This window comes from Pogona vitticeps, chromosome 2, assembly GCF_051106095.1.
Source record: "Pogona vitticeps strain Pit_001003342236 chromosome 2, PviZW2.1, whole genome shotgun sequence".
In the NCBI taxonomy this organism is placed as follows: domain Eukaryota; kingdom Metazoa; phylum Chordata; class Lepidosauria; order Squamata; family Agamidae; genus Pogona; species Pogona vitticeps.
This window is the reverse complement of record NC_135784.1, coordinates 7,492,279-7,513,608: the sequence shown is the minus strand read 5'-3', so window position 1 is coordinate 7,513,608 and position 21,330 is coordinate 7,492,279. Positions and strand designations below refer to the sequence as shown.

Sequence of the window (21,330 nt, the reverse complement as noted above, 5' to 3'; positions counted from 1 at the left end):
GGAAAGCCGAGGACGACCGAAGGCCCCGAACATGCACGGGGTGGGGGGGCAACGGGGGGGTGGGGGAGGGATCTAAGCTCCAGGTGTATGTGTGTGGGGGGGAATTGCAAACCTGATTACATAGAAAAGATCCCCCCCCCAAACACAGGGTTTCCTTGGATTGGCAATCTCTCCCCCCCCTTTTCGCCACACCATAGCCTTCCTCCCCCCCCCCCCGATTCCCGACCCACCTCCTTCCAGGTCTTAAGGGTGGAAAACCCGCAAGAAGGGGGGGGACGCTCTTTTTTCTGCAATGGGGGGGTGTTCCTCCACCGACCATAGAGATGGGAGGAGGGAAGGAAAGAGAAGGGAGAGGCCCCCTCCTTCCGGTTCCGGCGGCGCCTAGAGCTACTCCCCAGCCTTCTACTTTTTCTAGCTCTTCGTTTCCCTTTTTCCCCTCAGGGAAGCTTTGAAGCCGGAATGAACGAATGAAGAAGGGGGGGGGGGTTGTAGGTGTGAAATTGCAAAAAAAGGGGGGGGCTTTTATCTTCCTGCAAAAAAAGAGGGGAGAGAACCCCAGTGAGGCAAGGGATCAATTCTGCCCCCTTGTCCCCCAGTGAGGCAAGGGGAGGCAGAAGGAGATCCCACACGGGGGGGGGGGATCCTCAGCTTCCCCTCCCCAATTCCCAACCCTCCCCCTCCCCCGCCCTCTTTCTCCCTCCCTCAGCTGGAGAAAATCCCCACCCACCCCCATGGCCAAGAGCAAAGCCCTGTGCCTGGGGGACCCGGTGATTTCTGTGGGATTGTATGTGGGCACAGAGGGGGGTTCCTATGTTTGGAGGGTGGTCTGAGAGCGATCCTGTTAAAAAACCATGTGGATTTATTTATCAGGATCCGTGCTTCAGATTCATCTTCTTGCGCCGCTGCAAAGCTGTACGCTGAAAGACCCATGATTTTCTATGGTGGGGCCTGTGGGTACAAATGCGATTTATGACCTGACCTTGCCTTAGGAAAGATAACACCCAAAAATCATATGAAATCACATGGATCCATAAATTTAAATGAGTACACATGTAAACTTACTCATGAGTCAACCAAGAAAAAGTAGTTAACTTCACAGCTTAAATGAGTGAGCTGCTGTATATTATCTGTTTTTTAAAACGTTTTCAAAAAATTTTTCCATGGGCAGGGCTAAGATTGTGTGGCTCAGGAGGAGTGAAATGCTTTAATTAACACTGAAGGCCAGGGAAGGGTTAAAAGGGAAAGACTGACACCCACCCTGGGAGGGGGGGTGACTGGAAGCCCATCCTGATTGGCCAGAATGCAAGGCTATGCAAAGAGGTCCTTTCTTAATTCTCAGAAGTTATTTAAAAAGGACCAATTTCAGAAGTTTTTTTAAAAAGCATGCTTATGCTGCTATACCACCCCATAGCACTTAAAACACTCTTTGGGTAGTTTTGTTACATCAGCTACCCATTGGCCCCACCAACCCCCAAGGCCAGCTGGGTCCTCAGTTGACCATCTTTGAAAGGTTGGAAGGCTGAGTGAACCTCGAGCCAGCTCCCTGGGACTGAACCCTGGTCTTGAGCAGAGTTTTGGCTGCAGGATGGCAGTTTAACTCCTGCGCCACGAGGCTCTTTAGGTTTTTTTTAATAGTTTTATTATTTTTAATAGTTTCATTATTTTAGGGGTTAAAAAACAGTACAGCCACTCTTCATTTAATGACCAACTTGTTTAACGACCACTCACCCTTCTCAGCCTTTCGTCTCTTTCTACTGCCAAACCGGCCGGGACCGATGCCTGAGGTTCGCAAAATGGGTCCCTTGGCCCTTCTGGCTCCCCACGGCTCTCAAACAAGCCAGGAGCAACAGCACACTTTATTTGTTTTGTGGCATGTGATTGGGTTCTGATGAGACACTAAGGCCTTCAAGAGGAATTTAGACAACCCCCTGGCAGTTCTCCTTGGATTTCGGATTCCTGCCTTGAGCAGGGGGTTGGACTTGATGGCTTCGGGGGCCCCTTCCAACTTCATGATTCAACGATCCAATGAAAGAAGAGACAGAAGGAAGAGAGAAGATACAGAAGAAGGAAAAAGAAGTAGAAATGAGGAAGAAACAAGGAAAAAGAAAAAAGAAACAGAAGAAGAAAAAGAAAACGGTGCTGGGAAAGAGGTTTAGCACATGTTTTGCTTAAACTATCTGCACAGCCTTGAGAAGTGTTAGGTTTTATATATTTCCACAGAATGGGCAGCATTAAAATCGTTGAAAGAAAATTTTCGATCTGCCATATGGTATGTCAATTATATATGGAAAAGCTGGCAACAGTATTAGTGACCATAACGTATTTCTCGAGGCTCGGATAGAAGATATACACCCTTTCTCTTTTACTACTTGATTTGGTCATAAAACTGTTGCTGAATGCAATCAGGAGAGGCAACTCAATTAATTAATTAAATACAGGATGCTGGCAAAAAAGGTAAGTCTGTGATTCATTTATTTGCTCAGACTACTTTGTTAACAATACAGTGGACCCTTGACTTACAGACAGCTTGACTTACAGACTTTTTGAGTTACAGACTTCTCTGGCCACAAAATTTAGGTTTGACTTGCAGACTGAGATTTGACTTACAGACCAGAAAAGAACCAAAATGGAACAAAAACGGCCTGTTACGGGATTAATCGGTTTTCAATGCACTGTAGGTCAATGGAGACTTGACTTACAGACTTTTTGACTTGAGAACCGCCTTCCAATACGGATTAAGTTCTCAAGTCAAGACCCCACTGTAGAGGACCCATCAAAGGTTCGGGATTGTATAAAAAGCTCAATTGGCGGATACGAGGTGTGGTGGGGAAATGGGTCTACAAACTGGAATAAATCATAAATGATGTTGTTTAATTGTAATGATGAGGAGATAGCACTGATAAAGCAAGATAATGAAAAATATTGAACATTTACAAGAATTAAAAATTTACAAAAACTTCAAAAAGAAAAAATGATAGATTGATACTAGAAGTTATAAATGAATTAAAGGACTAAGGCTAATCCTGGTTTGGTCAAACCATGCTATGTAAAATCAACATCTTGGTGAAGATTAATTTTCTGTTTTGAAATCTACAAATATCGAGAGAGAAGATTATTTTTGGAAAAATAATAAGAACTGTATAAAAGAGTTGGAAAATCTCGCTTGGCAAATTTGGATTAAATGGAGATTAGTAATTTCTCCGTTAAGTCCTAATTTAACACCTGTAGTGAAATTTTTGGAAAATCTGAATGGAATTTCTCAGGATTTATTAAAAAGGAAACACAAATGTAGATTAAAAGACTGGTTAGAGGAAATGAGGAGAGAAAAAATAAGCGTAATTTTAGAAGGAGAGAAGGCAAGAGGAATGAACGTGATTCGGTTGGAGTTAAATCCACCAGAGGTAAAAGCAGGGAGTCAGGAGACCTCGGTTCAAATCTCCACTGAGCCAAGGAGGCTTTTAGGGAGTGGTGGGGTGGCCACGCTGAGTTCCTCCGGCAGCATCGCAGAGATCCCTCCTCTTCGGGAGACCGTAAACCAGCAGCCTCTTCTCCCCCCGGCCACAGATTTGGGGGTGACCGACGGACTGGAACCCCCTGCCTCTGTGAAGGTCTCTGCCCCCCTTTCCTGACCCCCTTTGGTATCCCCAAACAGACACCCCGAAACCTCCCCCTGATGGATAGATATGGCATCTGATGTCATATTTGGTTGATATATAAATGATCAGTATTTTTCCTTATACAAGCAAGCAAGTAGTGGCCAGTTCTGATCATTACATCACAGAAAGAGGTATTCCAGGGATTTTTTTTTAAAAAAATTAAATAATTTCAGACAGCAGATAAGTGAAACGGTGGATAACAATCCCGCTGATACGAGGGTCTTACTTTATATTGAACGAAGTAACATTTTGCTCCAAACAACTATCTATACTATTAATATTCTTTTCATGTGAAAATTAAGAGAAGAGTAAGTAGTCATACTGAAAACGTATAAAACAGGATTTTCTGAATCATCTCCCCCATTCCCTCCCTCCCCTCCCTCCTCCTCTACCTACCACCCATCACCGCTTCCCTTCCCAACCTCCTCCCCATATGTTTATATCGTTTCCCCGCTGCGTGGTTTTTTTGCATTTTCATACAAGATCCACCCCACCTCACAGGACGTCTGCAGTGCCTTTTAGAGCTACACTTGCAAGGGTTATTTCTTCACAGAGTGGGCTGCTTCCTTGACTCTTTCTTTGGTGATTCGGTTCTGGGTCTCAAACACCTCACAGCTTCGAGAGACACAGGATTCCTTCTTCTCGGCTTTTTTCTCCCCCTGGATTTCCAAATTTCTCTTTTCCTCTTTTCGGATCAGCTGTTTCCAGACTGTTCTTATTCTCCTGTTCTTCACCTGAGAGAAAAGAAATAAATAAATCTCACTCTTTGTTCCTCACATAAGAGGAAGGTATCAGGCATCGTACCCTTTTTCATCTCCAAACTGAAAGGATTCCTGATTAATTCCCTTCAAAGTCAGCTAAGATTAATGGGGGGAAAAGATGAGGAGGAGACCGGCTTTCAAAGGCTTGTGAGCTGAACATTTTGCACTGGAGTGGCAACTGAAAGTCATCTCAAACATTGCAATGCAGTTGAAAGGCTTGTTTTTATTTGGTAAAACTGATAGGCATGCTGGTGTGACATCTGGTGTTCTTGAAGACTATATGAGGATTTGGAGCACTTACTATAATTTAATTTTGAGGATAGGTGAGCCTGAAAATTTTGCTGTGTTTTTCCCCTCCTTAATGTTTGTGCAAAACTTTCATTTCTGCTGTTAATAAAGGAGTTGGTGGATGTCTGGAAAATGACAACTGAAATATGATTAATTGATTGATTGATTTTATTTATTTATTGTACTTTTACCCCGCCTATCCGATTTATTCAATTTGTATCCTGCTTCCATTTTTTCACAGCACTACTCTAGGCAGGTTACAAGACATAAAATAGAAAACAAAAAAAAAACATTAAAACCAAGAGCAATAATTCTGAAATGATCAGATTCCTCCCTCTGCTGGATTTTTTTACATGTGCCAAGTTTTTACAATTGTGTCTAAAGAATTTCAAGTATCTTTATATCTGATAATAAGATGAGACTATCTGATAAGAGAAGCAAAGTGTAAAGACTGTACAGATATTCAACAGACTACAGGCCAGAGGCCAACTGAGGTATAAATGCTTCTCTAATCAGGAGAATAGAGCATGGGTATGAGAAGAAACGGAGAAAAGAAGATAAATTACTGGAGAAGATAAAGGACCTGAAAGACTGGGATGGTATCCAGTGTAAACTGTTTAAGAGGTGAGATGAAAAACTTAAAGAGAGAGAAGGGAAAAATGCAGAAAGCAATTTCAGCTCTTTAAACCAACTTTAAAATTGGCCCATGTGGGGAAGTAAGCCATCAGGCTTGGTTTTAAAATTCAGGAGACGGAGGGAAATGACACTAGAAAAGACCATGAAGATTTACTGGCAAGGAGAGAAACTTCACGAGATGCCAGAAGAACTCCTGGATCTGCAAGACAGGTGGTCTCGTGGCCAGAATTGGAGGAGAAGGGGCCTTCCAGGAGGGAGGAGAGATCAAGAGGAAGATCTCTGAGGACTTGCTCTCACGGCTGGAGACCTTTGTACCAGATGTGAAGTGGGCAGGAGAAGATACAGAAAGATAGAAACTAGGCCAAGTATAGTTGGGGCAATCTGGTGTTTGAAGGAGTTTTACGCAATGCTCAGTATCACCATTTGGAGCCCTGCGTGCAAGGTCTAAAGTGGTTGCATGAAATGGGCATGATTCATAAGGATCAGGGCCCTGCAGAGGAGAGGCAGGATCTGTTCCCAATCCACCCAGAGTGCAGGACACGCAAAAATGGGCTCAAGCTACAGGAAGCTAGATTTCATCAATGGAACCCATGACCTCAAGAGGCGGTGAGCGCTCCAAACCTGGAGGCCTTCAAGAGGAATTTAGACAACCCCTTGGCAGATCTCCTTAGATTCGGATTCCTGCCTTGAGCAGGGGGTTGGAGTTGATGGCCTTGGGGGCCCCTTCCAACTTCATTATTGATAGAGAATTAGTGGAGCAACCTCTTCCAGAATAGGAGTTAGAATAAATTCTAGATAATTTAAAGACAGGGAGGGAAATATTAGTACCGAAGCTCAAAACCTTATTCGATCATATAATGGAAGGGGAAGAAATTCTATCTTCTTCTATCTTCTTGTTGATTAGACTAAATACTAAAACCTCATAAAGATGCTACTGATACGGAACCTGATAGGCCTGTCTCTTTGCAAAAAATTATTCCCCTTCAATAGATAAAATAGATAAAGGAAGATCACAACGGATGGATCTGAAGGAGGCCAATGGCAAATTTAACTAGAAAGGCACTGAATGTAGCCCATTTTTGTATCTAAAAGTAAAATGAAAGCAGGAATAATAACTGCCATTTGATATTTATTTATTTATTTATTTATTTTATTTCTATCCCGCCTATCTGATCATATTAGACCACTCTAGGCGGCTTACAGTAAAAACAACAATGTAATTTTAAGACTTTACAGCAGAAACGTTAAAAAAAAATAAAGAACAGAATAAGAAAAAAAAAAGATTGTCAAGGGTTTTCTGTTATTATTATTATTATTATTATTATTATTATTATTATTATTATTATTATTATTATTATTATTATTATTATTATTATTAAATGGTTTAATTTCATGGAGTGGGCAGTATTAAAGGAAGGACAGAAAAACTTTGATTTGGCATATGGTACGTAGATTATATACGGAAAGGTTTTCAACGGTATTATTTCGTTATTTATTCATTTATTTATTTATTTACAATATTTTAGCCGCACCATTACCAGTGGCTTCTGGGCGGCGTACAACAATATTAAAACTTTAAAAACATTAAAATAGACAATATAAAATATCCTATATTAAAACAATTCTTAAAACATTAATATTAATAACTCCTGCTGCTCATGTGGCCAGCTAGAGAATACTGTTTAATTAAAATGGCAAAAGTGTTGGAGCCAGGCGGATCTCTATAGGGAGGGCATTCCAAAGTTGGGGGGCAACAGCCGAGAAGGCAATATTTCGACATGCCACCCCTCTCACCTCTTTCAGGTCTCTATGGGGAAAAATCGCATTGCGATTATTGCGGGGAAGCGATCGCCGCAAAGCCCCCATTTTTAGCCAGCTGATCGGCGGTTTCAAAATGGCCACCAAAAAAAACAAAATGGTCGCTGCTGTTTTGCCTCACTTAAGAGGCACCCAAAATGGCCGCCGCTATGGAGGATTTTCACATAAGGTTAGTTTTTAAGCCCATAGGAACGCATTAAACACGTTTTTATGTGTTTCTATAGGCTTTTTTATTTCTCTTAGCAATGAAATCGCGTAGCAACGTTTTTCCTGGAACGGATTAACATCGCTAAGTGAGGCACCACTGTATAGCAATTCAGCTTTTCATTATTTTCACCAGTAATTACACATTTACTTTTATAGAATGTGCTAGTAAAGCCTTCTTTAGCTAATGAGCTTGGCTGTGTTAAACATGGTAATTTTACTTTGCCCAAAATTTTGGCACTTATACCATCAGCCAAAAATACTTGCTGATTAAATACTGCTTTTACACTTCTTGGCTCACTCCTTCTGGATTCAGTCAGGTCAGCAATCTCTTTAGTAGCTTCCTGGACATATACCTGGGTGCATACCTGGGCCCATAACCATTGACAGAGTTGCGGTATTACCAGGATACACCAGGTGGCACTAACCAGTAGAAAACTTCCCTGAGAGATGAAGACACCAAGCAATACAGCAGTGTTGATAGCAGAATAGTTGTATTATTTACAGGATATATGCATACATGTACAACTTAGTCCTTGTTTCCAGTCCGAAGTCACACACAGCAGTTTCAGCTCTAGCCTTACTTCTTTTTACAGGTATAATTCTTACAAATACTTACTTCATGGTACAAAATTGTATTCAACAATTCCTCCAGGTTTATCTTAAACCTGTCACAGGTATCACTCCCCACTTTTTAAATTCTGATAATTGAAACAATGCTGAATTGAAATCTGTTCCTCTTTGTATAGCCAATCCTGGGCTTGGAGATGAACAAAAAGCAACACACAAAGGCCAAAGTCTAGATAGAACACATACAAACAACCCCCAAATAATAAGAACCACAATTCCAATTACAACGTATCATAGGGTGGAGAACTCCAGCATCTATGAAATTATCCAAGACCAATCCCATGAACCTGAATTCAACTCTTTTATCCCTATCCTCACGATTCCTGCCAATCAACTCTGCTAACACATCATTGACTCAATACTGTAGTCCTTTTGAGGTGTTCTGGTACATGCAACGTGTTTGATTTATATTAGGCACACAGGCCGCCACAATGCAGGAGCATCCTATCAGTGGCTAACCTCTGTTGCAAAACCATATTCTTCAGGGAAACTACTTCAGCCTGTAATTTTGCTTCTCTCTCGGTAGTGATGTTCTCCAAGAGATCTAGGGCTCCTGAAGTCTTCTATACAAATTCTGCCGAGGTGGGTGTTACATACAGCACTGATGTTACCTGTCTGTCATGGGTTTGGAGGGAAAGTTCCATCCTATGGGGAGTGGAAGGCGGGACATCAGGAGGAGGGGCTGTACTGTATATATAGGTGAAGCCTGTGTGGAGAGGTTCAGGAGACGCTGGGATGTGAAGAAGCAGCAGCTGGGAAGAAGAAGCTGGTGTGGGAGTCTGTGTGTCAGACAGGGTACTACTGTGTGTCAGAGTACCAACCTGATAGGGTCAGGTGTCTGTTGGTTAGCCAGAACTGATAGGTTCAGGGTCTGTGCTTCAAGTTAAGTGTTCTGTGTGAACCAAACTGTGTGTATGTATGAGTGAAACTAAGCCACGTTACTATATCTTATTCACCTGATCATTTTATTTTCCCTGTGTGTTGTTTTAAATAAACCTTATTCTTTTATTGGTTAAAAATCCTTCCCTGGTCTGTGTGACTTCTTACAGGGAATGGTTGGTGGCAGCATTAGTTAACGTGTGGCATATCCCAGTAGGTCTGGGTTTGTCACATTGATTGGTGTCCAGCGTGTGGGATACGACTGGTCCAGTTGTCCAGTGGTCCAGCAAAGCCTTGGCAAGTGTGCCCAGAGCAAGGGGGGTCTAGTCAGGGACAATCTGAGGGCGCGTAGGTAATCTTCTAGGTGTACCTCACGGGGAGGTGCGCTAGTGGAAGAACGTGCCAACTGGGGACTAGATTAGGGAGCTCTGAGGCAGCCTGTTTTGGCGGGAAAAAAGCTGAGGCAAAACTGTAAAGTAACAGTGATCTAGCCTGTCTGCTGAGAGGCCTAGCAGAGGGGGGTAGACTCTGGCTCGCAACTGTTGCAAGTTAGTGCTGAAGAACAGCAGTAATCTGTAGAAAGCTGGTTCTGAGGCAAAAGAAAAAAAAAGTGGTCGCTTTATTTTGAGGCTTGACTTTTGAAAGCAGCCTGTTCTGGGGGGGGGATTATGCCCTTGACTCGAAGCCAAATGGCAGAAATGGGTGAAGTGAAAGACCCCCAGGTTGACCAAGGTTCTGAGGATGAATTTGGCTCAGTGCAGGGTGACAGCACGGGAGAACAAAACCCAGAACTCAGAAAAATACTCCTAGCCCAACAGCATGAACTGAGGGTGAGGGGAATGGAGGAAAGATTAGAGAGAGAAAGAAGGGAGGAAAGGGAGAAACAGAGACAATTTGAATTGGGATTAGAGAGAGAGAAAATTGCTCTGGAAAAAGAAAGAATGGCGTTTGAGTTAAGAAAATTGGAACTGATGAATCAGAACAATAATAACAATAGGGATTCTGAGGGAGGCCAATTGTCTAAAGCTGACCTGAAGAAATTCCCTGTGTACCACAAGGGAGATTGTCCTGAAGTGTTCTTTTCCCTAGTGGAAAGAGCGTTTGTGGACTTCTCAGTAAGGGAAACTGAGAAGATGACCATCATGCGATCTTTAATCAGTGGCAGCCTTGCAGAAGTCTATGCAGAGATGCCAGAGGAACTGATGAAAGATTTTGCAGAGTTTAAAAAACTGGTGTTTGCCAGACATGGGATAAATGCGGAACAGCTGAGGCAAAGATTCAGGTCAATCACCAAGAAACCAGAGCAGACTTTTACCCAAGTGGGGGCCCAACTGGTGAGGCTGCTAGAGAAATGGCTATCTCAGGAGGGGACAGAGACCTTTCAGCAGCTCAAAGACTTGATAGCGCTGGAACAGTTCTATTCAGTCCTGCATGGGGAACTGAAATTCCAGGTGAGGGAAAGGAAACCGAAATCTGTGGCAGAAGCAGCCGAGATTGCAGATTTTATTTCCCAAATAAGAAAGCCCTTGGGTGAGGGGAAATCGATGGGAAAACCTAAAGAAACCTACAGCAAGTACTCTCAGGGACCAGGAAGAAACCAGCAAGGGGGAGGGACCCATGGTGAAGGGAAGCCCTCAGACATGAAACCAAGACCTCAGATTTTGGAGGGAAAACCAAAACAAGATGAGAAAGACTCAAAATATAGCAGAAAATGTTATTTCTGTCAGGGAAAGGGCCATCTAATCTCAGAGTGTGAGAAATTAAAGCAGCTAAAAGGAATTGTGCCTCAGGATTCGAGTGGAACCAAGCCAAAAGCTGTGTTCTGTGTCCAGAAAGAGCAAAGCTCCTTGTCACTGAGGGAGCCTGTTGCCATGGCTACTCAATCTGGAACAGTTACATCTGCTGATCAGGCTGAGGAAAATGGTCCTCTTGTGGAGGTCAAGCGCTGCTTGCTCGTGAGAACAGATTCTCAGTTGTTTGAAACCGCAGGGGTGGACGTAGGAATACTTGACCATCAGTATCGGGGGCTGAGGGACACTTGTTCCCAGGTGACCCTGTGCCATCCAGATATTATTCCTAGGGAATATATAATCCCAAATGAGAGCATGAAGGTGGCAGGGATTGAGGGGCAGGTGATCTCACTGCCAGTAGCGGAGGTACCTGTGAACTTTCAAGGCTGGAGGGGAGTTTGGCGGCTAGCGATTTCATCGACTCTGCCAGCAGCCGTACTTGTGGGAAATGACCTGGCTGAACATGTGAAACGGGTGCTAGTGATTACACGTTCACAAGCCACCACGGGGACAGTTCAGGGGGGTAATGATGAGCCAGAGACGGAAGCAGGTGGGGGGAGTTCAGAAGCTGTGGTGGAAACCTTAACCACAGACAGCAGATTTGGCCAAGAGCAAAAGGCAGACGCCACTCTCCAAAAGTGTTTTGAACAGGTGACTGACGCCCAGCTAACACCTGAAACCCCAGTGAGATTTCTAGAGAAAAAGGGGATTTTGTATAGAGAGACCCTGAGGAATATCTCAAAAGGGGGAGATGGGATCCGAAGTCAGCTAGTGGTACCTGAAAAGTATCGCCCCATGATCTTACAAAGGGGGCACTCTGACATGTTTGCTGCGCACTTAGGGGTGAACAAAACACAGCAGAGAATCACACAGAATTTCTACTGGCCTGACATAGGAAAACAGATCAGGGAGTTCTGTAAACAATGTGATGTGTGTCAAAGGCAGGGGAATAGCCGCGATAGGACCAAAGCAAAGTTGTGCCCTTTGCCTGTGATTGACACTCCGTTCAAATGCATAGGGGTGGATATTGTGGGACCTTTGCCCAAGGCCACAAAGAGGGGGAACAGGTTCATTCTCACCATTGTGGACCATGCCACGAGGTACCCTGAAGCCATACCCTTGACTAACATTGAAACTAACACAGTGGCAGATGCCTTGGTGGGGTATATGTCCAGGATGGGATTTGCCTCAGAAATAATCACAGATTTGGGAGCATCGTTCACATCAAAGCTCATGAAACGCTTATGGCAAATCTGTGGAATTAAGCACAAGGAAACTACTGCCTATCATCCTGAAAGTAATGGGTTAACTGAGAAGTTCAATGGGACTCTAATGCGCATGATTAGGGCTTACTTGGCAGAGAATCCAAACAATTGGGACCAGAAGCTGCAATCCCTTTTGTTTGCTTATCGATCAGTGCCACAAGCCAGTACCGGGTTCAGTCCATTTGAACTTTTATTTGGGAGAAGGGTGAAAGGGCCCCTTGATTTGATCAAACAAAATTGGGAGCAGATCACCCAGGATGACCCACAAGACGTTGTGACGTACATAGACTCTTTAAGGAAAGACCTAAAGAGAAACCTAGAGCTAGCAGCAGAGATCCTGCAAGCTCAAAAGGTCAGAAAGAAAGATTGGGATGACCAGGAAGCCGGGGAGAGGCACTTTAACCCAGGGGAGGGAGTGCTTTGGCCCGGGCCCTGCAAAGAGAACAAACTGCAGCTGGGTAGCCCAGAAATAAAATACTTGGGTCACATGGTAGGGGGAGGAGTGATAAAACCCCTGGAGGCCAAAATAGAAGCTGTTCGTGATTGGCCTAGACCCAACACCAAGAAAAAGGTCAAATCATTTCTTGGGTTGGTGGGCTACTACAGAAAGTTCATCCCGAGGTTTAGCGAGATTGCGGCTCCGCTGACCGATCTGACGAGGAGGAGGGCTGATGACCGCATCCCGTGGGCCAGCGACTGTGAGGAGGCGTTCCAGAGGTTGAAGCAGGCGCTCATCAACTATCCAGTGCTGCGGGCTCCAGACTTCGACCGGGAGTTCATCATCTACACCGATGCGTCTAACAGCGGGGTAGGAGCGGTTCTTTGCCAGGAGGATGAGAATGGTGACCAGCATCCAGTGTCCTACCTGAGTAGGAAACTCCAAAAAGGTGAGAGACATTTGGCAACCGTGGAGAAGGAGTGTTTGGCCATAGTCTACGCGATCCAGAAGGCCAAGCCCTACATCTGGGGAAGACATTTTGTTCTGTGCACTGACCATTCACCACTGCAATGGTTAAAGACAATGAAAACCCACAATAGCAAACTTATGAGGTGGGCTTTAAACCTACAGGACTATGACTTTGAAGTGAAGGTGGTCAGAGGGTCAGTGAACTGTGTTGCTGACGCCTTGTCAAGAAGACCTGAAGATTGAAGACGGCGAAAGAAACATGGACTATGTGTATATATTGATGACAAAAAGTTAAATGTACCTGTTTTTTGAACTTGGTTTGTATGAATAAAGGTAAATTGATGTAATGTATATGGTAAATGTTTAAATGCCTAATTGCTATGGTTAACTTAGAATGTAAGTATAAGTAAGTATGATATGGTATGTATAACTGTTGTTGTGTGTTTTATCCAGGTTGTTTTTTGGGAAAAAGCACCTTAGCTTTCCCCCTACAAAACAACTTATAAAGAGGGGAGGTGTTACATACAGCACTGATGTTACCTGTCTGTCATGGGTTTGGAGGGAAAGTTCCATCCTATGGGGAGTGGAAGGCGGGACATCAGGAGGAGGGGCTGTACTGTATATATAGGTGAAGCCTGTGTGGAGAAGTTCAGGAGACGCTGGGATGTGAAGAAGCAGCAGCTGGGAAGAAGAAGCTGGTGTGGGAGTCTGTGTGTCAGACAGGGTACTACTGTGTGTCAGAGTACCAACCTGATAGGGTCAGGTGTCTGTTGGTTAGCCAGAACTGATAGGTTCAGGGTCTGTGCTTCAAGTTAAGTGTTCTGTGTGAACCAAACTGTGTGTATGTATGAGTGAAACTAAGCCACGTTACTATATCTTATTCACCTGATCATTTTATTTTCCCTGTGTGTTGTTTTAAATAAACCTTATTCTTTTATTGGTTAAAAATCCATCCCTGGTCTGTGTGACTTCTTACAGGGAATGGTTGGTGGCAGCATTAGTTAACGTGTGGCATATCCCAGTAGGTCTGGGTTTGTCACAGTGGGATCTCTCTATAGCTAATTTTCTGAGGCCTCTACTGCTGGAAAAAAGGCTCCTTCGTACTTGAGTCTCTGTAGTCCACTTCCAGGCCTCCAGACAAGACCCTCCTGGTGACACATGTGGCTTGAGGAGAAGAACTTGGATCTCATTGAATTCCTTCTTCAAGAAATGCCGTTCGGGAAGCAGGATCTGCCCGAGGTCATCTGTTGTGAAGACAGATGCAAAGAACTCCTTTAATTTCTGTGCCATCTCCAAGTCTCCCTTTCCCTCCCTCCCCATCCAAAGGGCCAGCCGCTTCTCTGGCAAGTTTCCTGCTTTTAACATATTTAAAGAAGCTTTTAATATTCCCCTTTATATTGCTGGTCATGTGTTCCCTTAATTCTTTCTTGGCCTTCTGTCTCATCTTCTTCCATGTCTTTTGCCAGAGTTTGTGTTGCTTTTTGTTTTCCTCACTTGGGAAGGATTTGCATTTACAGAAGGACCTCTCCTTCCCCTTTAAAGCCTCTGTAACTCTGCTCATTAACCATGCCGGCACCTTCTTGGACTTAGTTGAGCCCCTCTTTCTTTGCGGTATACACTTCTGCTGGGCCTCGACTACCATTGTATTAAAGACTCCATGCACTCTGGAGAGATTTTTTTAACCTTCCCTTTCAACTTTTTAATTAGTTTTTCTCATCTGTGGGTAGTCCACCCTTCAGAAACCAAGGGGTTTTTTATCTTGAGGACGAGAGCACCCCCCCCATCACATCGCTCCATGTGTCTGGCAGTTTAACCCACAGTGATTCTATGATGGACTGAGACCCACCATCCACCTCCATTCTGATGGGTTCTACCCCTTCTTTGACCTAGATGGCCACCTTTGACTTTTGGCCTCCTACACACCCCTCCCTTTCCCTCCTGGATAACCTGGGATGACGCAATTCCACCGGCTCTTTGAATCCCACCAGGTTTCGATGATGGCTGCTGTATGGTTGGTGAGCTACATGGTTATGAGCTATAGATTCGAATTTTAAAGTGATCCCCCTGACTTTATGTGGGAAATACATTTTCACCCCTTGCAATTAAGGAGTGTTATTTTCTTAATCATAACTGGAGAAATGCTTTATGTTTTAGACATTAGGAATAATAGGATAGATTAGGTAAGAATTTGTGTGTGAGAGACAACTCCAAAGAGAAGACACTGATGTTAGGAAAGTGTGAAGGCAAGAGGAGAAGGGGACGACAGAGGAGGAGATGGTTGGACAGTGTCTGCGAAGTAACCAACAAGAATTTGACCCAACTCAGGGAGGCAGTGGAAGGCAGGAGGGCCTGGTGTGTTCTGGTCCATGGGGGTCACGAAGTGTCGGACACGTCTAAACGACTAAACAACAACAATTAGATATGGTAAACACTTCTCTGCATGTATGTAGGGGAATAAAAAAAGGTGTTGTAATGGTTACATTTTTGTACTCTTCACCCAAAGAGGAAAAGGTTTGAGTAAACCTCAGTGAATATTTCATGTGCATTACATGGATGAGATGGTTGGACAGTGTCATCAAAGCAACCAACATGACTTTGACCTATCTCCGGGAGGCAGTGGAAGACAGGAGGGCCTGGCGTGCTCTGGTCCATGGGGTCACAAAGAGTCGGACACAACTTGACGACAACACAAGACCAAAAAATGGGAGGACAGGAGCAAAGATCCTTGTGAGACCCCCCCCCCCCCGATCGGACATGCAACAATGAACTCAAGTTAAAGGAAGCCAGATTTCGGTTGAATATCAGGAAAAACTTCCTAAGTGTTAGAGCAGTGAGCACTCCAACAGTGGAACGACTAAACAAGAAGTGTGTGAGTTGGTAGCCGCTCATTTAAATAAAGACTTAAAACCAATATCCTTGTTGGTTTTCCAGGCAGAAATATATTGGTTTAGCGACTTTAGGGAGATGGCACCTTTGGACATATTGGATTTGAGGGGAATTGCGCTATTCCATGACCGTGATCTCAAATAAACCGTCTGCTTTAGTGGAGAGCTCTGAGGTTAATTAATTATTTGCTCTTCATTTTTGTGACATTCTGAGTTTTCAGTGTAGCACAGAAGCCTTGTCCACCACACGCAATCTTTCTTCTTCTGGCCTCCCACCAGAGCAGTCAAAAACATCCTTCAAATCTCTGCTCAGAAGGGAAACAGATCCTTACCTGGAGAGACCACGTTCCCAGAAATCCCGTGTCGTGGTGCACAGCCCGGATTCCAAAGACCCCACTCTTTCCGTTTTCAGAGGGAGTGCAACATGCTTTATGGTTTAGACATTAGGAATAATAGATTAGATAAGAATTGGTGTGTGAGTTGGTAGCCCCACGTTCGATAAAGACTTAAAACCAATATCCTTCAAAGGGAGTGGAGAGTTGGGTTTTTCTTGCAAATTAGGGGGGGGGCATTTTTCAGGGAATATTCCTTTGGGGACCACAAGACTCTCCAGAGAGGGACAAAATGTATCACATGAGCAAAAATATACATCTTTGGCCAGATTCGGCAGACTGTGCCAGGAGGATAAAGGATACAGGAGTATCTTTGGGGGAAAAAGAAAGTCCCCACAGAGATATCAATGGAGGTCAGAAAGCAGGCGGGAGAAAAAAAGTGTGGGACACAGAACACGCAGGATGGTCAAACCCCCTGAGAAAGGTGACACCAGGAGACTCTGCTGTGGGGGTGTTAGAGATGTCTTCGCACTGCCTGAGATTTCATTTCCTCAAAAGACTCTCTTGTGTGGCTCAGGCATGTCATCAAAAATACAAAAAAGTCTTGTGTCCCTTTCTTCCCTCCCTCTTCACTCTAGACTTTGGGTAAGTTAATTTTTCAGGTGAGGACTCCCAGAGACCCCACCTGCCCAAGACAGCAGCCGTATCCTTGCACAACCGACATTGCCAGAGAGGTTTAATTTTTCATTCGCTGGCTGCTCTTTCTTAGATGAAACATCCAAGAGGGGCACCGAGATCTGCCTCAGGCTTATTAGGGCAAGGGCTGACGACCCAGGGGAAAATTGTGGGAAAAGACCGGATCTGGCATCTCTTTCTTAAGAGTTCAAAACATTAAATGTTATGAGGTGCAGAGGTGTTGCACTAGAACAGAAAAGGTATTTTTAAATGTTCCTCAGAGACGTACATTGAAAGTGAAGTGATAAGAGAACCATGTAGAAGAAGCTCACTTTTCATGATGAAAAAGTAAACCACTAATTTTCCCTTTAAACTGCTGCTTGAGAGAAGGTGGGGCTTTGTTGCAGCGAGATCGGTCAGGTTTCAGGAGGGCTCCTGAAAATGACTGAGACCACTCTGTTTCGAGCCCTCCAAACTTGGGAGGGGAGGTCTTTTACTAGGAGAAGTGAAAGTCTGAAATAACTTGGGCTCCATGGTCCCTGCAGATGGGCACAGCAGCCACAAAATTAAAGGACACCTGCTTCTTGGGAGGAAAGCGATGACAGCATCTTAAAAAGCAGAGACATCACCTTGCCGACAAAGGTCCACATAGTCAAAGCTATGGTTATTCCAGTAGTGATGTATGGAAGGGAGAGCTGGACCATAAAGAAAGCTCACCACCAAGGAATTGATGCTTTTGAATTGTGGTACTGGAGGAGGCTCTTGAGAGTGCCCTGGACTGCAAAGACAACAAACCTATCTGTTCTGATGGAAATCCACCCGGAGTGCTCACTGGAAGGACAGATCCTGAAGTTGAGGCTCCAATCCTTTTCATGAGGCCATCTCATGAGAAGACTCCCTGGAAAAGACCCTGACATTGGGAAAGTGTGAAGGCAAGAGGAGAAGGAGAGAACAGAGGATGAGATGCTTGGACAGTGTCATTGAAGCTACCAACATGAATCTGATGCAACTCCAGGAGGCAGTGGAAGACAGGAGGGCCTGGCGTGCTCTGCTCCATGGGGTCACAAGGAGTTGGACACGACTTAATGATAAATCAAGACCAAAAAATGGGAGGACAGGAGCAAAAATCCTTGTGAGAACCCCTCCCCCCGACTGGACATGCAACAATGGGCTCGAGTTAAAGGAAGCCGGGTTTCGGTTGAATATCAGGAAAAACTTCCTAAGTGTTAGAGCAGTACGGCAGTGGAAGTGACCTTGGGAGTTGGTGAGCGCTCCAACAGTGGAAGCATTCAAGAAAATCTAAGATAATAATTTAGCAGATATGCTTTGATTGTATTAATGTATTGAGCAAAGCGTTGGGCTTGATGGCCTTCTTGTTGTTGTTTAGTTGAGTAGTCCTGTCTGACTCTTTGTGATGGCATGGCCAGAGCACGCCAAGCCCTCCTGTCTTCTACTGCCTGCTGGATGGCCTCGTAGGCCCCTTCCAACTCCACTAATTCTATGATTTCTATGATGCCATTAGCTGTGGATTTAACAGAAGCAGTATAAGTAAAGGGAACACATACGTACAGAAGCCCACCCGTAAATGCGTACGAACTTGCTCTTGACGTTGCTTGCTAGTCAGCATAAATTATCTAACATTCTGGTCTAAGCTGTACAAATACTGCATGGTGTTAATTGTACAGATGTTTTCCTTAGGGAGGGAGGAAGGAAGGAAGGAATAGCTCTCACCTGCTTTGCAAACGCTGGAGGACTCTGGAGTTGGATTCTTCCCTTTTGCGCCAGAGAAAACCCACTGAGTGGTCAGCTCCCCTCTCAGGCCCTCCTTTGGATAACAGAAGAAGAAGAAGAAGAAGAAGAAGAAGAAGAAGAAGAAGAAGAAGAAGAAGAAGAAGAAGAAGAAGAAGAAGAAGAAGAAGAAGAAGAAAATCAGTCAAGAGGCTTGTTGGATAAAGGAAAGAGCAGTAAAGCTCCTTTGCTCTTTTCTTACATCTTGTGGAGGGACATCTGCCTGTCTGTCCTTTCTTCCTAGAGCCAAAAAAAAAAAAAAAAAAAGATAATGGAAAGGTAGGGATGAAAAGAACAAGAGGGGGAAAGGAAAGAAAGAGGACAAAGGACAAGCTGCCTCTGGTCCTTCCCCCCCCCATCCGCCCCCACCCTGGATTCCCCAGGATCTTCTTCGGCTATTTCCCCTTTCTCCTCACCCCCCCCCGGTCTATTTCACTTCCCTGCATTGCCATCCAGGGCAACACATGCCCTCTCCCCCCCCGTCCACTCTTTCTTTCCCCCTGAACCCCCCACTCTTCCTCACGCCTCCTCTTCTTTCTCCCTACCCAAGGCTTGCTTTCCTGCCCTTTGGGGGGGAAAAGGGGAGGCTGGTTCCCCCCACCTTCTAAACAGCGCCTCCTTGTTGGGGGGTCTGACAGACTGCCTTCCTCTCCGGATTTCCAGATCATCCAACGGGAGAAAGGCAGGGAGGAGGAGGGGGGGCAGAAATGAGGCTCCGTCCGGGGCGAGTCTCCCGGATCTGCTCCCCCTCCCCCTCCCCCCTTTCCTGGGATCCCCTCCCAACGCCTTGGGAGCCCCCCATACCTCCTCCCCGAGACCTGGCCCTGATCCTGGCCCCCTTCCTTGCCCCCCCCGCTTTGCCCAAGCGATTGAGGGGAACGAGGAGTCTTTCCCGTAAAGGAGGAGAGCTTGCAAGGGAGGGGGGGAAAGGCGAACCCCCCCCCCTTGCAAGCCGGAGCCTGCCGTGCAAACCAAGGGAGAAACCGGTTTGCGATCCGGCTTGCCCGGAGGAGACCCCCCTCCCCTCCCCTCCTCTTGGGGAGTCCCTTCCTTGGCTCACCCCCCCCCCAAAGGAGTGAAGCAAGCGGGAAACTCACGAGAGGAGTCCTCGTTGGAAGAGCGTCCGCCTGAGACCATAGAGGTGGCGGGGGAAAGAGGGACCAGGAGGAGAGAGATTCCCTCTTCCGCTTCCTGTTTGGAAAGCACCATGCCGGGAGGGGGGAAGGGAGAAGGAGGCCCCGCCCTCACCCTCCTGTCCCCATTTGGGGAGGGGTGTGTGGGAGGGAGGGAGAAGAAGGGGAAGACCGGGATGGGCTTTGGGTGGGACCCCGAGATTTAGGGGGGGCGAAGAGCAGTACGGAGCAGCCCCCCCTGCCCTCCGAGGCCTTCCCTGCCTACGAGGTCGACCTCCAGCCGTCCTCCTTCTGGGGTCGTGGGGGGGGGCTCTTGAAGGGGGGGAATCTCGTCTGTTTGTTTGAGGGGGCGATCTGGACTCGAGGAAGCAAACCCCCTCAGAAACTCCCTGGCAAAGCCCCCCACCCACCCACGCTTTGCATTCTTTGCATCCGCAGCCACACCCGGGAGAGACCCTGGGAGGGGGGGCAAGGGGGGCCTCTTGACCCATAGAGGGGGGTCGGGGAGGGGGGGTAGGCTGAGTCCAGGCCACGCTGGGACCGAGCTCTTCCACCAGGGGAGGGCCATGGAGGGCAAAAAGGCGTTCTATCGGAGAGAAGGAGGGGAGAAAGACAGAAACGGGAGAAGGGAACAGTCTGGCCAGGCGAGGAGGTGGATGATGCTCAATCGTCAAAAAGGGATGATGGAGGGGGAACCAGCGCCTGTGAAGGGAAGGCGGGAAACCTGCTGGGGGCCTCCAGTGGAAGAGGGAGGGTGGAGGGGGGGTCTCGGTCCAGGGCTTCGCTCCCATTGCCAATCCGAAGAGGGCTCTTGAGGGGCTCTGGGAGATGCTCAAAGTTTTAGGTCCGGTTTCGGGGAAGAGACATAAAGCCTGGGGCTTGATATATGCCAAGTTTTTTTAAAAAAATGAACATATATTAAAAACGGAAAACCTTTGTATGATTATGAAATCCACCCTTTGTGTCCCTCCCCAACCCCTGTTTCATCCCTGGCTCTTCTTTTTTAATTAGTTTTTTTAAATGTCTGCATAGAAGATCGGATACTAAACTAAAAGATGAGTTCATCTAAACATGGGTTGAATAGAGCAACTACCAGGTGGATCCACAGTTGGGTAGAACATTGTACTATTGAAGTTCTTAATTCTTAATTCATTGTCAGGCTGGGAGGAGGTAAGAAACGGGGTATGGGGGGGGGCTCAATCCTGGCTTAGCAGCACTTCACGGAAGTAGGATTCTGGAAAGGTTTCAGCTCAGAAGCTGAAGATGAGCTCACTGGGTGATGCTTTTTGGGGAAAAGGCCAAAGCTGCTTTACACTGGAGAAGAAAAGTATCCTATCTTAAGTCCTGCGAAGTACTAGGTCCCCTCTCTTCTCCACTGTTGAGGCCTCTTCTAGAGTCCCGTGTCCTCTCTTGGACAGAGCCCTTGAAGAAGGAGGCAGTCAAAGTGGACATTTCAGGAAGGCAAGAAAGAGAATCAGGGGCTGGAAACCAAACCAGAGGAGGAAAGATGGAATGACACCGAAGGGAGATCTATCACTTTGCAAATCCTTGAAACATTGTTGTAAAGAGGAGGGAGAAGGATCTGTTCTTGATCACACTTACACACATGTAATAATGGGCTCAAGGTGCAGAAAGCCAGATTTTGGCTGAATATCGGGAGAAAACTTTGAACTGCTAGAGTAG

General features: G+C 45.7%; 3 protein-coding genes across 8 annotated transcripts in view; 1 reads left to right on the top strand and 2 right to left on the bottom strand.

The window, feature by feature from the left end:
- Window positions 1-608, bottom strand: part of LOC110091290 (uncharacterized) — a 38,338-nt gene extending 37,730 nt beyond the window's left edge. The window contains exon 1 of the mRNA XM_078387852.1: window positions 231-608. Coding sequence (XP_078243978.1) covers window positions 231-319 — 89 coding nt within the window. The 5' untranslated portion in view covers window positions 320-608. The remainder of the gene's footprint in view (window positions 1-230) is intronic.
- The window catches only part of LOC110070683 (uncharacterized), a 394,582-nt gene extending 385,566 nt beyond the window's left edge, over window positions 1-9,016 (top strand). The window contains exon 4 of the mRNA XM_078387888.1: window positions 8,576-9,016. Coding sequence (XP_078244014.1) covers window positions 8,576-8,598 — 23 coding nt within the window. The 3' untranslated portion in view covers window positions 8,599-9,016. The remainder of the gene's footprint in view (window positions 1-8,575) is intronic.
- On the bottom strand, window positions 2,456-19,738 carry LOC140704266 (uncharacterized). 6 transcript variants are annotated; one of them, XR_013542547.1, is made up of 5 exons: window positions 19,612-19,676; window positions 18,717-18,750; window positions 18,458-18,551; window positions 13,939-14,078; window positions 2,456-4,390 (listed from the first exon to the last, which is right to left on the bottom strand). XR_013542547.1 is itself a non-coding variant. In XM_078387968.1 (5 exons), exons 1-5 carry the CDS (start codon window positions 19,721-19,723, stop codon window positions 4,196-4,198), a joined length of 591 nt encoding a protein of 196 aa, XP_078244094.1. In that variant the 5' UTR covers window positions 19,724-19,738; the 3' UTR covers window positions 2,456-4,195. The 6 variants fall into 6 exon arrangements, 4 of the variants coding, with proteins under 4 accessions (XP_078244094.1, XP_078244096.1, XP_078244097.1 ...); XM_078387968.1 differs by having other exon boundaries at window positions 18,458-18,525; window positions 18,679-18,754; window positions 19,612-19,738; XM_078387970.1 differs by having other exon boundaries at window positions 18,717-18,754; window positions 19,612-19,738.
- Between the last annotated feature and the right edge of the window lie 1,592 nt (window positions 19,739-21,330).